The 14047-nt window shown below is 40.3% G+C and overlaps 1 protein-coding gene across 1 annotated transcript in view; it reads left to right on the top strand.

The window, feature by feature from the left end:
* TET1 (tet methylcytosine dioxygenase 1) overlaps positions 1-13783 on the top strand; it is a gene marked incomplete at its 5' end in the record, with an annotated part of 53410 nt that extends 39627 nt beyond the window's left edge. Inside the window, 5 exons of the mRNA XM_080347798.1 lie at positions 570-659; positions 1121-1258; positions 7038-7058; positions 8626-8965; positions 12566-13783. Of these exons, the coding sequence (XP_080203924.1) occupies positions 570-659; positions 1121-1258; positions 7038-7058; positions 8626-8965; positions 12566-13710 (1734 nt within the window). The 3' untranslated portion in view covers positions 13711-13783. The remainder of the gene's footprint in view (positions 1-569; positions 660-1120; positions 1259-7037; positions 7059-8625; positions 8966-12565) is intronic.
* Between the last annotated feature and the right edge of the window lie 264 nt (positions 13784-14047).

Genomic DNA, 14047 nt, shown 5'->3' with positions numbered 1-14047 from the left:
GACATAAAGCTAGGAGGTAGAGCAAATTAAGATGATAGTTGGAAGTCTAGAAAGATTTGGATCATTTGAGGCACAGGATGGAGTAAGATGAGTTAAGGGTGTAATATCCCTGGGTAAGAATAGTACGTAGGATAGATGATTAAGGATGTGTTATCTTCAGTGCAGTTCAGAAAAAATTGTGGTAGTTATTGGCAGTTAATAAACTGGCTGTAGTATGAATTAAAAATAACAGTACCTTTTTGTAATGTAACACCACATTGAAAAATGTGAACATATTCTTATATGTTCATATACATTAGTGTTTACAATATATGGTGATAAGTGTTGGGGGTGTTTTTTAAACAAAATAAGCTGTTATTTGTTGCTACTACACTGCATGCAAATCTGAAGCTGCAGTTGTCTCTCAAAGCCTTGCCCTTGGAGGAAAACAAAGTAGGGAATATGTCACCACTATAAAATATAGAGGTGGACTTTCTTAGCTTCGCTGACATGTTGGGCATCTCTAAGCTGGATTAGCTGCTTCTAAAGCGAACTACAGTACTCTGAATGTTGGTTGTCTTTCTCTGCAGGAGGAACTTCTTGAAAACAATTTGCAAACTTTAGCTACTGATGTGGCTCCAGTTTATAAGAAGCTTGCTCCTGAAGCCTTCCAGAACCAGGTAGGTCTGTGGCATTCCATGGGTGTAGCTGTTGTTCCCAACAGGCAGCGATTTGAACACAAGATAAAACCCCAAAGTGTGTTCTGCAGGTCTGCAGCTTCTGCCCATGGTGTGGTGAATCCCCTTGCTTACTTAGAGCAGTTACTGGCTGGTTTTAAAGTATTGCGCCTTTTGTATTTCAGCCGATGCTTAAGTTGTGCCCTGGGCTGCTCATGTGTTAAAGGCTTAGAGCTAATACTCTAAACAAAATGGCTTTATTATTTACAGACATTTGGCCTCTGGCTGAGCTGATTATCTAGCTGACATCCAGTCGTGAGTGTTGCATGTTTCGTAGAGCAAATACGTGCTTTCCAGTCATTCTTACTGGCTGCGTTTATTCCATCACAAGCGCAGTGGTAGCCCACGGGGTTCCCAGTTGCTCGCTTTCAGTCCCAAGTACCTGTAGTTTATTTTACTTTTAGGTAGAGAACGAGCACATGGGCCCAGACTGCCGGCTGGGCTGCAAGGACGGCCGGCCCTTCTCCGGGGTGACCGCTTGCATCGACTTCTGTGCCCACGCCCATAAGGACACGCACAACATGCACAATGGCAGCACGGTGGTATGTACACAGAATTTTCCCATTTACACTGTTTGTTGTTGTGCTGTGTGTTTTAAAATGCTCCTCAATTTAGTGGGTACATTTGTATGAGGTTTTTTAAGGTATTATGAAATTAACCACGTGTTGCCCTTTATAAATTCCCACATTATTTGCATATTTTTATGGCTGGTCTAGAGAGGATGTAAGTTCATCACATTACAGAACAGATCAAGAAAAGGTCTGGAGTGGTCTTTCTACAAAATTGCTTTCTTCCTTTGAGGCATCCCAGCCCTTTGGAAAGGACTGGCCATAGGACAGATAAGCTGTTCACAGTAGAGGTTTGATGTTCAGAGCCAAATAATTATCTACCCAAGGAGCTGTAGACACTTCTGTAGAGGAAGAGCTAAACCAAATGGATTCATTATTAATTTATGTCCCCCAGGCTCCGTTCTCATCAAATTCACTTTCTCTTGCTCTGTGCACTTAACCAGGCTTCATGTTAATATAGTTACTAGTCAGAGAGTATGATATCATGGTGCAGTCAGGTGACTATTATTTGTATATCTCCGTATGAAAAGAAAACCCACAGATGTGGGGGGTTGTGTGTGGTGGTTGTACCAAAAATCTTGCTGGATTGCTGGTGGGAACATCATTTGGGAGTTAGTTAAGTGATCTTTTAGAAATTGGCACCATAGTCTTGAAGACAGACAATCTCAAATGAGAAAAGATAAAATAAAACTGACAATCTGGTTTTTTAGTATTTAGAGCACAACAGTGCTCTGAATAGGGAGGATGACTTCTTGTACCTCAGTGGAGGTTATGTACAATAATTATCAAAGGATACATATCTGGGGAAGAAAAACTTAAAATATCTGCACACTCTAGAAACTGTCTTTTAAAAAAAAATGGAAATGAAAATTGAATTATGTTGCTGTGATTCAATAAAATGTTGCATTTGCACATACACTTAACATTTATATGTGACATCAATGAAATTACCGGAACAATTGTTTATAATCTTAGTTCTGTGCTTTTGTGTTGGGCAAATGTCTGCTAGTTTAAAGTATGGAAGCAGGTCTGGGAGTTCACCAGGAATGCCACTCCCGAATGGATGGATATGTTTGGCTAGCATTATGACAAACCACATGGTATACTTTTAAATGAAATTTAATTTAGGTGTTTTGAAAATACTAACATTTTGTTAAGTGCTACAATGCCTTTTAACTTAAAGACAAAATGGAAACTGAGCCTGCTACTCATTCTGCCATATTGATCCCAGAAAAGTCGTATGTTACGGCTGGAGAGACAACTAGACCTCTTGTTGAGAAACAGTTCTACGAATGTATTTATCTGTAATCTGAAGCTGCAGTTACATCAGGTGATTATCTTGCTGGTGTTGATTCTTTATTTTTGTGAATTGTATATGGTGTGTTTGCAAGGAATTCCAAATCCAAGTAGCATGGGAAACTGTGTCCTGTGCATAGGTCTGTGCATAGGTCTGAACTTATCCTTGTCTCTCTATCAAGTTCTGCCCAATTTCCCAAGTCTTGCAGAACATTATCAAATCATTCTAACTGCTGAAAACTATGGTTTGGAATCTGACCTTCATCAGATAGCACACTCATACTGATAACTATTGAATACCTGATATTCTCTGTGTTTAGATTTGGTATCTCATTATTTTAATATATAATACTTGTTAATCTGTCTAGAGAGAGAGTTACAGTGGTACTCATTGGAAGCCTAAAGCAAAAAATGCTGTTTTGCAAACAGGTGATAGAACATTCTGGGCTTTCTTCAGTCTCAGTCAGTTTGATCAAAATTAGGGCTGTTAATTTTGGTTTATAACCGAATCTGGTAATAACGTAAGAAAACTGGTGGTAAGAACACAAAATAAATTACTATGTGTGATTCTGGCATCTGTCTGGTCACCTCCTGCCTTCTCATCTAGTTCCAGAAGCTGCTTTGGCTACCTGCTTAGTTTAAAATACATGATGATCACAGGTATTAACAGCAGAGGAGTAATTTACATAATTATGACATATTTTGCCTGTAAAATGTACTATATGCAAGTAATACATCTAACTGAGGTGACAGATGATTGTTTTCTGAAAATGTGGCAATAAACAGAAAAGAATGATTTGCACTGCCTTACAAACCTCAAACTGCCATAACTTTTTTACTATTTTTCTGTTGTATTTTGTTTTGTTTTGTTTTGTTTTGTTTTTTTAATGGTAGTCAGGCCTTACAGACTGTATACAGTGTACTTGTCATCTTGTACCTCATTAGTGTTAGTAAGATTTCTTCCCTTCCCCCTTATTCTGACATGAAATGTATAAAATTTGAAGTTCCTCTAGACTAAAAATGTAAAAATAAATACTTTCTAAGATGGTCTATCTAATGAGCTGCCAATAACAATTTCCTTGCTCTGTCTCTGCCAGAATTTCTGAAGAGCATTCTTGTTTGTTTCTGGGTATACATGTTATGAGAATCAGCTGCATTATTTGTACATGCCTCTGAAAATAAATGAGGCTGTTATTTTTGTTAGCAGTGGGGGGAAGAAGTTTTGAAAATGTCTTTAGTAGGTACAGGATAGAATAGTACACCTGAATTTACACAAATGGAGGATTGCCATGGGAGATTTGATTTGCTGAACATCTTTCCTGGCTCGCAGAATCATGCCCTGAATTAGCAGAGCTGGTTTTTGGTAGAAAAGGTAAAAATAAAAATGAATATTCCATGTTTGCTCTGCAGTAGAATGAAAATACCGGGCAGTTCTACAGAGGTGTAAACTAATGTGTTTACCTGAAAGGAGCAGAAGTAAATTCTACTCACAAATTGAGACTTTAAGAACCTTTAAGTCAGTAGATATACCATCCATTTTTACTCACAGTCTATTGTCATCTTTCAACATTCTCCAAAGGGCCATTGTGCATGTTCCAGCTGTGGAGTTAGGGTGCCGTGTTCCTTTTGGACACGAAGCTAGACCCTAAATGAGCAATGCACAGATAAAAGCTTTGTAGTTATTAATGGAGCATGTGACATGTAAGTATTTTTGTTTATTGCATTAGCTGCAAACAATCACATTCTTCTTACCTGTGTGAATCTGTTTAAATCACTGACATGTATGTGGAGTTTTACAGTGACTGGAGCAAAATGGTTCATTAAGACTTTGTTAGTTCTGCTGTGTGTATGTGGGTGTTTCATCCTGGGGGGATGTTGCCCTTTTTGCTGGGGTTGAGGTAGGAGAGAGAGTGGCTGCAATTATGTGTAATCACTGGTGCCACAGAGTCTGTAGCAGGCACTGTGGAAGAAGGGGAGAAAGATAAATCTGTGCTTCAAGGGCAGCTACAATATAAAATTTATTATTGGCAGCAGGACTAAGTAGTGTCAATCAGCAATCCATCAGCAAACTGTTTCTGATTTATTTAAAAAAATGTAGTCCTCTGCTTTTTAAATAACTTAATGTATTTCTGTAGTTGTAGCTCATCAAGTCATTATGTGTATGTCCAGTCTTTGCAATAAATGACAGAATGTCTCTGAAAGGTCAGACCAAGTTCTGGCCTGTGCCTGCAGCTTGCTCTGGGAGCCACAGAACTACTGCATGCTTAAATTGCTGGTTCTGGTTATAGGAGAAAAGACAAACCCCACAGGGCTGTAAATGAAGGATTTTTCTCACTGTTCATTATATTGTGAAAATGGAGAAGCATCAGAAGTTGGCTGCAGTAACGTGCGAGCTCCTAGCCCGCAGTGTGTGCACCATGGCCACGTTAGAGCAAGCGGCACAGAGACACTGCCGCTGACACTGCCACATGTGGGAAATACCTTTGGGGTTCCCTGCTCTCACTCACAGGCTTAAGCACACTGATTCAGGCTGTAACAGGCCCATAAAACAACATGCTTTGTCTCAGGGGTAAGGGAGAAGCAAGGTGGTTTGTGTGGGTGAGCAGGGGTGCAGCAGCACCTCGGGGTCCCTGCTGGCACCTGCTGCTTTCTTTCTGCAAGGCGAAGTGCAGGAAATGTGATTCCATCTTTCACATTTACAAAGGCTGGTTGACGGCTGCTGCGCTGCAACCGCGATTTAAAACATCTGCTCTTAGGACACACTGGAAAAAGCTCCATCATTTCTACGTGTGAAGTTCAAAAGGACAAAGAGTCCAGCAGTGATGCGCTGGGAACTGCATGGCTGCAGATGGAGGGAATTGCATTGAGTTCATTGGTGCATTTTAAGTTGGGGGAAACAAAAGCTTTACAAATATGCAAGATTTACCATGACATCACTAAACCCAGAATAGGTAATGGCTTTGATCACCAGGCACACTGGAAACCTAAACAAACCACTTGGACAACATTTTCTTTGCCTTTTGAGCATCCTGGATGATTTAGCTGCACTCTCTAGAAAAAGTCTGTAGTGCAGCTTCATGGTGTAAATGGGATTTAGCAGAGTCCATGATTTTCTCCTGTTGAGGTTTAATTTTGGTCAGTTTGCAGCACAGTATCAGTACCAGAGGAAAACGTTGCCTTTAAGGTCTCAGGGATAGCTTCTCTTTACGTTTCTTAATGGAATATTTTGCACAGGTTTGAATATTAGAGTGGCTTTTGAAACAAATGCTTTTCCTTTGGAAGATTCAGCTGTAAATTACTGGTTCATCTCTAGGGCCTTAACTGGTAGCTGGTTTCCCCGTAACATTAACTTCTCAGTTATCCACTTGCAATTGTGTCCTTCCTTTTACATTAAAATATGTTATGGGGGAGACCAACCTTGAAATTTTACATACAGTCAGTTTGTTGTCATGGTATTTAGGCTATAGGTTTTGAGGCTTTTAACATAATTTTTAATATACATGAATTTTTAATTTTTATGTATTTTAAGTCAGTATCTAATATATTGTATGTGTTGGATTTGACTATACTATCAACATAGTTCTGCCAGTGTACTGCAGCCCTCATCTTCTTTAGTTCTTCAAGACTGTTCTTCGACTTTTATGTTGTAAAGAGGGTGTTGGCTTTGTGAGAGTGACAAATACTCATTTTTGCTTTAAAAAGTTTTCTTTCAGCCAGGATGAGCTTTGATTTTTGTCTGCTTGTATGCTCTCCCTGGGCTAAGCATTGTGAAATGTCTACCTTTGCCTAATTGTAAGTCAAACAAAAGATGACTAATACATTTTTAAGAGTAAACACCTTTATGGAAAAGAATAAATGCACAGGATCAGTTTTCTGTGAAAGTTTCTGGTGAAATGCATGAAACTTTAGAACTGAAAATCAGATGGGGGTCTAGAACGTGGATTGAATCTTCAAGATTTGGAGAGTTTTCAGACTAGTGCATGGGTCCAGACACAGACAAGTGGGACAAGTGAGAATCACAGAGTTTCAGATGAGAACAAGTGGGAGCAAGGCCCCTCCATGCTTATTGAGAAGGGGAGAATGTGTTGGGCTTTCTAAGAAAGTGAGTCATATGGAATTGTGTTCTTTTTCCCCCCTCTTTCACCTTCCTGAACAGCTGTGAATCTGCTGGCAAGTTTCAACCAGATTTCACTGAACTTTGCAGAAACTGAATTGTCTTTGGAGATTTTAACCTCTTGTTCCAAATGGTCACATTTCACTGCTGAGCAGGGGAGAAAGGTCCAGGTTGGCTGCTCCGTGGAGGAGGTGGTAGGGTCTGGTAGCATGGAAGGGACCGAGGACAAGAGTGCTGGGGTTGGGTGCGGGAGCATGGGGACGGAGGAGTCTGTAGGAGGGAACCAGGCATCATTTGCTGCTCATGGAACAACTTGTTGTTTTTTCTAAATCTTCCTCATAGTCCAAAGGCTGCCCCGTGGAGGTAAGTCCGCATGGAGCAAGCACAGCAGTAAACGCTACTCATCAGCTTCTAATGGCCACTTCACTTTGCCTTCTTCAGAGCTGTTCTCTCGATCCTTTCAAAGCGCCACCTGAAAAGCTCTTCTCCTTTGTCTGTGCCCCTCAAATTTCTTCCTCTTGCTGCTCTGCAACTCTCAAGCTTTGCATATAGCTATTTATACAGCCCTAACCACCACCTTATTGATTTAGGATTTTTAGTTTGTGATTCTGTAATTTTATTATTCTGGAAATAACTGTGTGATGCCTTTATGTGAAAGCTGTGCTATTTAAAAAAAAAAAAAAAAAAAATTTGGTTGATTTTTTCCCCCCTAAATTATAATATTCTTCTCCCCTGGCATGTTAGGCGTGGTGACAAAATTTTGGGAAATTGGATTCGTTGTTTGTGACAGGCATCATATCAGCCTACACAATGATGGAATGATAATGTGTCCATTTAGGGAGTATCATCTCATCCTTGGATGGCACTCAAATCCCTGTATGTGTGTAGTTAGTAGCTCCATGTGGAACAGCAGCTTAAGCCATGATGGCACATGTGTGTTGTTGTGGAAAGCAGTAGTCTCTTAGGAAGCTATACTCAATAAAGCTATAAATGGTGTGACTGTGCACTTGCTCATACATGTAAAACTGTCACCATCCCTTGGAAAGCACCAACTGAAAACAGCAAGCACACTGCTGGCTTTGGCGCTTCTTGTAAAGCGAAGGGCTAACATTAATTAGTAATAATTAGTAGTCCTGCAGAGGTTCAGCAGTGATTCAGAAAAATTATATTAATAAAACTGTTGCAATAAGTTGGGATATTTATCCACGTTTCTGATGTGCCATTTTCAAACTGGATCTAACCAGCGTTCTCCTCTTTGCTCCTCTACCTCACAACACAATTCAGTTAAGAGAAAGGAGGTCAGTGGCCTGAGATAAACCAAACATGTGCTGGGTCTCCTGGCTTCATTGCAGTGGGCACTCAGAGCTGGCAGGGGTGACAGTTTCAGCAAGTGGGTATCAAGAGAGAGGGAGGGAGCTAGAGCTGGGATTTGCTGAAAATACAGAGCAGAATGAGTAACCGTTTCGCTTTTTTTTCATTTGCCAGACAAAACAAAAAAGGAAACCAGTTCCATGTCATAGAAACTTCTTGTTCAATAAAAATTCTCATTTTTCATATTTTTTTAGTCCTTAAGAATTAATTTGAACATCAAATATATAAGACCTCCCCTTCTGAATGCTTAGGAAGCTACAGTATGTTTACAGCTCAGATTATTTACCAAGGTTGGCAGACATTTGTGCATAGCGTGAGTTGAGCCAAAGTTCGTTTTCCTGGCCAGGACATGCACCTTGGTCTTCAAGTACCAATGATTTTTCTGCATCATCATAAATCAACCTAAACATTTCTCTGATATTTCCACATGAAAGACCCCTAGTATTGTGGCCATCAAATATGAGAAAGCAATGAAGTCTGGGATTACTGCTTAAATATTTAAATAATATTTGCATTTTCTCTTTGTGGTTGTATTTGTAAATGTTTGTGTCCTTGCCAGGTCTGTACACTGACGAAGGAAGACAACCGGAGAGTGGGCGTGATCCCAAGTGATGAACAGCTCCATGTGTTACCTCTGTACAAAATTTCACAAACAGATGAATTTGGCACAGAAGAGGGACTGGAAGCCAAGATAAAAGCCGGAGCCATACAGGTGCTCACAGCTTTTCCCAGAGAAGTGCGAATGTTAGCAGAGCCTCTCAGAGCTACAAAGAAAAAGAAACCAGACACGAGGAGGACCCCAACTGAAAAGCAGCCATTGACAGATAAAAAATACCCAACGCCAGTAAAGCTGAAAACTGAAGCCCCAGAAAATCTCAGCAACACTTTGCATTGTTTAGGTGAGTGGTGCTTATTAAATTCTGCCCGTCTCCTCTGATACTGTGCTGCCTCTTACCCCTTGAAGCGGAAGGAAAAGCTCCTTACTGCTCAATTTTATAACATGGTTGTATATTCTGCATTTTAGGGCCTAATGAGCAAGTTATTGTAGTCAATATTCTCTCTTGGCACAGGAAAAAAAAACAGGTGATCACCCAAAAATAAGTTTGCGGTGATGTGTTAGCACCAGTGGAATATTTCCAAGTTTCTTTATTCTAATAAATTGTGCCAGTAGGATCATCTTGAAATACTGTTGTAGGAATGTTTATCTAAATAACAGACATGAATGTTATAATTTTGTATTTATTTAATGAGCCACATTCCAGATACATGTAGTAGATTTGAGTGGAGGAATAGTAGTTAAGTGTATTTAGAAGAACTGGGAAGTTGTTCTGGAATACTGAAATAGAGTTACAAACTGCCTACCTGTGTGTGACATTGGAGTTATAAACAGGCATGGCTTCGGTATCTGAAAACCAGGCCTTTAACAAGAATTGGGCCATGTGCTTTGGAACACAGAAGGTTACTTCTTAAACATACAAAAATAATAAAATAACTGTGTAAACAAGCCAACTTATGTCATTCGAAGCATTTTGGTAAAGTAATTTAAAAGGTCTGCTGATAAAAATAAGTCCCAGAGTGAGGAAGAAATACTTTTATGAGTGAGGAAGTTGTTCACAGATGGAAAAGTAAGAATGTCAATAGAAATATTTAGTTTCTCTCATAAAAGTGCAGTTTTTGTCATTAGAGTTTTGCCAGTAGAATCCCCCAGAATAGATGTCACTACTAATCCCCACATGTGCTGGTGGCACAGATCACTGTGCTTGGCCACGGGAACAATGTGGAAGAGGCTTCACCCACCGGGCAGCAGTGGCCAAGAATGTTCAGGTTTGTGAAGGTCAAGGTGTTGTGCTGCATGGGAGAGAAACAACTCAAAGCATTTCTGAGTCAGTGGCGGGTGTCATTTTAGTCCTGAGGAATGGAAAATTTTAGACTAGCTGAGATTCTTAAGTTCCATATGCAAACAAAATCAAAAGGCTTGTGACACAGAGGAGTTGAAACTAGACTATCCAGTAGTCGCTCCTGATGGTGAACTGGAGGAAAAAAATTATTATTTAATTTAAATCAGGATCCCTCCATGGTTAATAGTGGCATTCAATTGTGATGACACCATTTGAACATAAACCAAACCACAAGGTTTGAAAAATAGATTTAAAAAAGATAGAAAAACTTACTAGGGGAAGAAAAAAAAAACCTGACTACAGTTTTAGGTAAGCAGTGAATAAAGTCCTGCTAATGGTATGTTAAGCAAGTCAGATACTGCTATTACATTTTCTCCTAACGGAAGAACAAAATAATAGCTAGCTGTATTTCAACTGTAAAGGAAAAGCTATTGATCCATCGTGTATGTAATGTATAGCATTCTATTTACTGATGAAGACAAGAGTTTAGAATATTGTTTTTGCTTTTTAAATATTAAAAAGAGTATGGAGAATGTGCAGTGAGACAACTGGTATGTACCACCAGTCATGTTTTTGGCCGTGTGAGGCTGTGGCTCCTCAGAGCAGCCTGAGAGGATGAGGAAGGAGTCACGAGACCGCTGTGCCATATTGTCCATTATGTAGATGTCGTATGTTCTGAAAGAGACCTGACCCGCACTTTAGAGCCATTGCACGATCCCCCAGCTGGAAAGCTTGAAACTCCCGTAACCTGCGCATCTTCCACTGCATGGAGTCCTGGAAATGAAGAAGGGATGACAGGAAACTGTCTTTACCTGGCAGTAGAGCTGGCAGTGAGTGGGATTTTCCGAGTGCTGAAAACAGACAGGTCATAGATCATGGCACAGATTTTGGCTTAGTAGAGCGTGGAGATGCAAATACTTGGTTTGAATCTCATCTGTGCCAAGTCCCTTGCAGAAATGCGGTGTATTAAATAGGGTGCACATGTCACACACCTCTTTGCCAACACGAAGCAGCGCAACTGATATTTTTTACATTTGTGCTAATATTGAGAGCCTTCAAAATCATCAATTATTGTTAAATATGTATTAAAAGTAGAGGCTTCACACTCTTCCTTGTATAGTCCTGTCATTTAACCACATTATTCTGGACAAATAAACTTTACAGACAGAGAGGTTATTTTTCTCTCCATAAATACTGGCAACTATTCTTGACCTGTATTGGATAGACCAGGAGATGAACCACCAACATAGACAGTTGTGCGCTGGCCGCAGCGAAGCCGTCCATCAGCTAGCAGCTCCTGCTGCAGCTGCCGATCTGCAGAGCATATGGGACTCTGTTCAGAGACGCTGGAAGCGCAGCATGTCTCAGAGCCTTTGGAGGAAGGTGTTTTTATTGGCTGAAAGGCTTTTGAGTTTGATTTCATAGAAAAGGTTTTTAAGGAGTTGATGTTGTTTCCTTATGTCCCTCCACAACTAACAGCTGTGTCCATAATTTACCCCTCTTTGCCTTTTTGCATTCCTATTGAAAGAATGGTTTTTAATCCATCTCTGTTTAAGACAGAATAAAGAATAGTTCTATATTTGGTAAAGCAATTAAGCATTCTGTGTGTTTATGAAATGAAGAAACACTGACAGAGATGGTCTTTTATGACACCATGCAAGGGCCTCTCTGTGGAGTGCCGGTTGCCAGCAAAGCACATGTAAAGTAAAGCAAGTTCAGGACGTGACGCAAACCCTCAAAGTTGCTGGAATTCTTTCCAATTACTCCAGTGGACTCTGGATTGAACTTGTCCATGAGGAGAACAAGTCATTTGAGGAGACTGTTCCACAAACAAGATGGCAGCAGGGTGCCAGGACTAGGAACTGAGGAGGGAGCTGACAGAAACCAAACAACCCTGGCTCCACAAAGATCTGAAATAATTAAAGTGTGGCAATGAGATGGAAAATGGCCAGATTGCATGATGCAGCTTTGTGTAAGATTGGATTTGCCAGGGGTGTGTGTTGCCAGATACTAGATACTATTTTTAAAGAAAATTTCTGAGTGGTTACTTGCTAATACACAAATCACTGTAATTCAGTAACTTCATTACTGGACAAGATCTAAAAATGCACTTTTTGCTTCAGTCATCATGTGTGATTAAGGCAGCCAAGAATTTTTATTGTTTCACAGGCTTAATTTCAGACAGACTAAATTCCATCATTTCTGTCAAAACCTGTAGGCAGTGCTCCCTGCCAGGCTGGGCAGTGCTGCGGCAGCACGCAGCTGCTGGGGAGCGCTTGGGGACAGCTGGGCTGGGGCAATTTGGACTGAGGGGTTATTTCATTGTAGTTGTTTATTTTATTCATCGCTCTGTGAAATACCTTTCTATTTTATGTAGCAGCAGTCAGACTGGAAAAGGTTAAGTTGCTACTTCAGCAGGGTTATTATGTATGTACTTATGGTCACAGAGATATTCCTAAAAAGATAAAAACAGCGATTTTTTTTTTAAACCTATAGTCATCATGTATATCTTCATATTAGAAAGCAAGTGTGAAAATATTACAAAAGTTATATTTTATTAACTGATGAAAAGTACTTACACTTTGTGTATATTTTTCCTAGGGAACAAAACAGATGCTTTAAAACCTGGAATAAAAACGGAGACTTCTGATCACCTCTATGCCATGAAACATACTTCAAACACTACTAAAAATTGCTCCTTGTTAAAACAGTACACGGCTTCCTCCCCTTTTAAGGTGGATAGTTTACATCCTTATTCATCTTTAGCACATAAGCCTGGGATAACAGCAGTGACTAACATTCAACAAGATTTTTCAGTTCCCTACGGGTATTTTGAATGCAGTAGTAAGCAACCTCACGTGACACCTTATGTTAATTGTAAGAACTTTGATGTGTCGGTCAAAGATTATACTGGAATTTTGCTGGACGAGAAGATGAATGGTGCGCCCCACCTTCTTCCCGAGGTCACTGCTCCAGGCCCCCCAGCCCACAAAGACCCCCTGCCCACGATACTTGAACATCAGCCAGAGAAACAGAACTGTCAGCTGCAGTTGGACAACTCTCCTTCTTCACAGATGATCAGCTCTGGTGATCTGTTGGGACCACTGAGCTCTCCGGCCAAGGATGCGGTCGGAAGCAAGGCCGACTGTTCCCAGGGGTGCCCAATGGAAAAGGGCAGTGGCTCCCATCGAGAACAGGTATGCAATTTTGACTGTGGCGACGAAAAGCAAAACAGCGCACTGGGACAACCGACAGACGCCGAAGAAAAAGCTGAGGAACTGTGGTCAGACAGCGAGCACAATTTTTTGGATGATGACATTGGCGGGGTTGCTGTCGCACCTTCTCATGGTTCTATATTAATTGAATGTGCAAGACGTGAACTCCACGCTACCACACCAATTAAAAAACCCAACCGCAATCATCCCACAAGAATTTCTTTAGTTTTCTACCAACACAAAAATTTAAATGAGCCAAAACATGGTTTAGCCATGTGGGAAGCGAAGATGGCTGAGAGGGCAAAAGAAAAGGAAAAAGAAGCAGAAAGATTAGGAACGGAGAATACTGAACTAAACTCCAGCAGCAGGAAAACAAAGCAAACAAGTGACAACAGAGATATTTTTTATGCAGACAATGAGTTCAACCAAATTCCATCACGCAGAGCATTAACAGTAACGAAGGATAACGTAATAACGGTGTCTTCATATGCCCTTACACGCGTCGCGGGGCCGTACAACCACTGGGCATAGGCTGGAGTACCAACCGCCTCCTCTTGGTGCAGTGTTACACAGTGTTTCTTTAAGGTGCTGTTAAAGAACAAGTCTCCTGTCGTTTACTATTTGCTCATCTCAACTATTTTGAGGCTGAGGTAAAAAAAGGGGGGGGGGATTTCTTCTTAAACTGTGACTTTTAACATTTGGTGGTGCTCAAGCACATTTTAAGCAAAAAAAAAAAAAAAAAAAAAAAAAGCTGTATAGTTTTAATACACTCTAAAAAAAAGATTTTGTTTAGGTTATTAACCTTGATTGAATCATTCAGTTTATTACCTTTAGGAATTTATATTTTGGTGCTTTAAATCAAGTCTGT

Source organism: Nesoenas mayeri, assembly GCF_963082525.1.
Source record: "Nesoenas mayeri genome assembly, chromosome: 7".
Classification (NCBI taxonomy): Eukaryota; Metazoa; Chordata; class Aves; order Columbiformes; family Columbidae; genus Nesoenas; species Nesoenas mayeri.
This window is presented reverse-complemented; position numbering and strand designations above follow the sequence as displayed.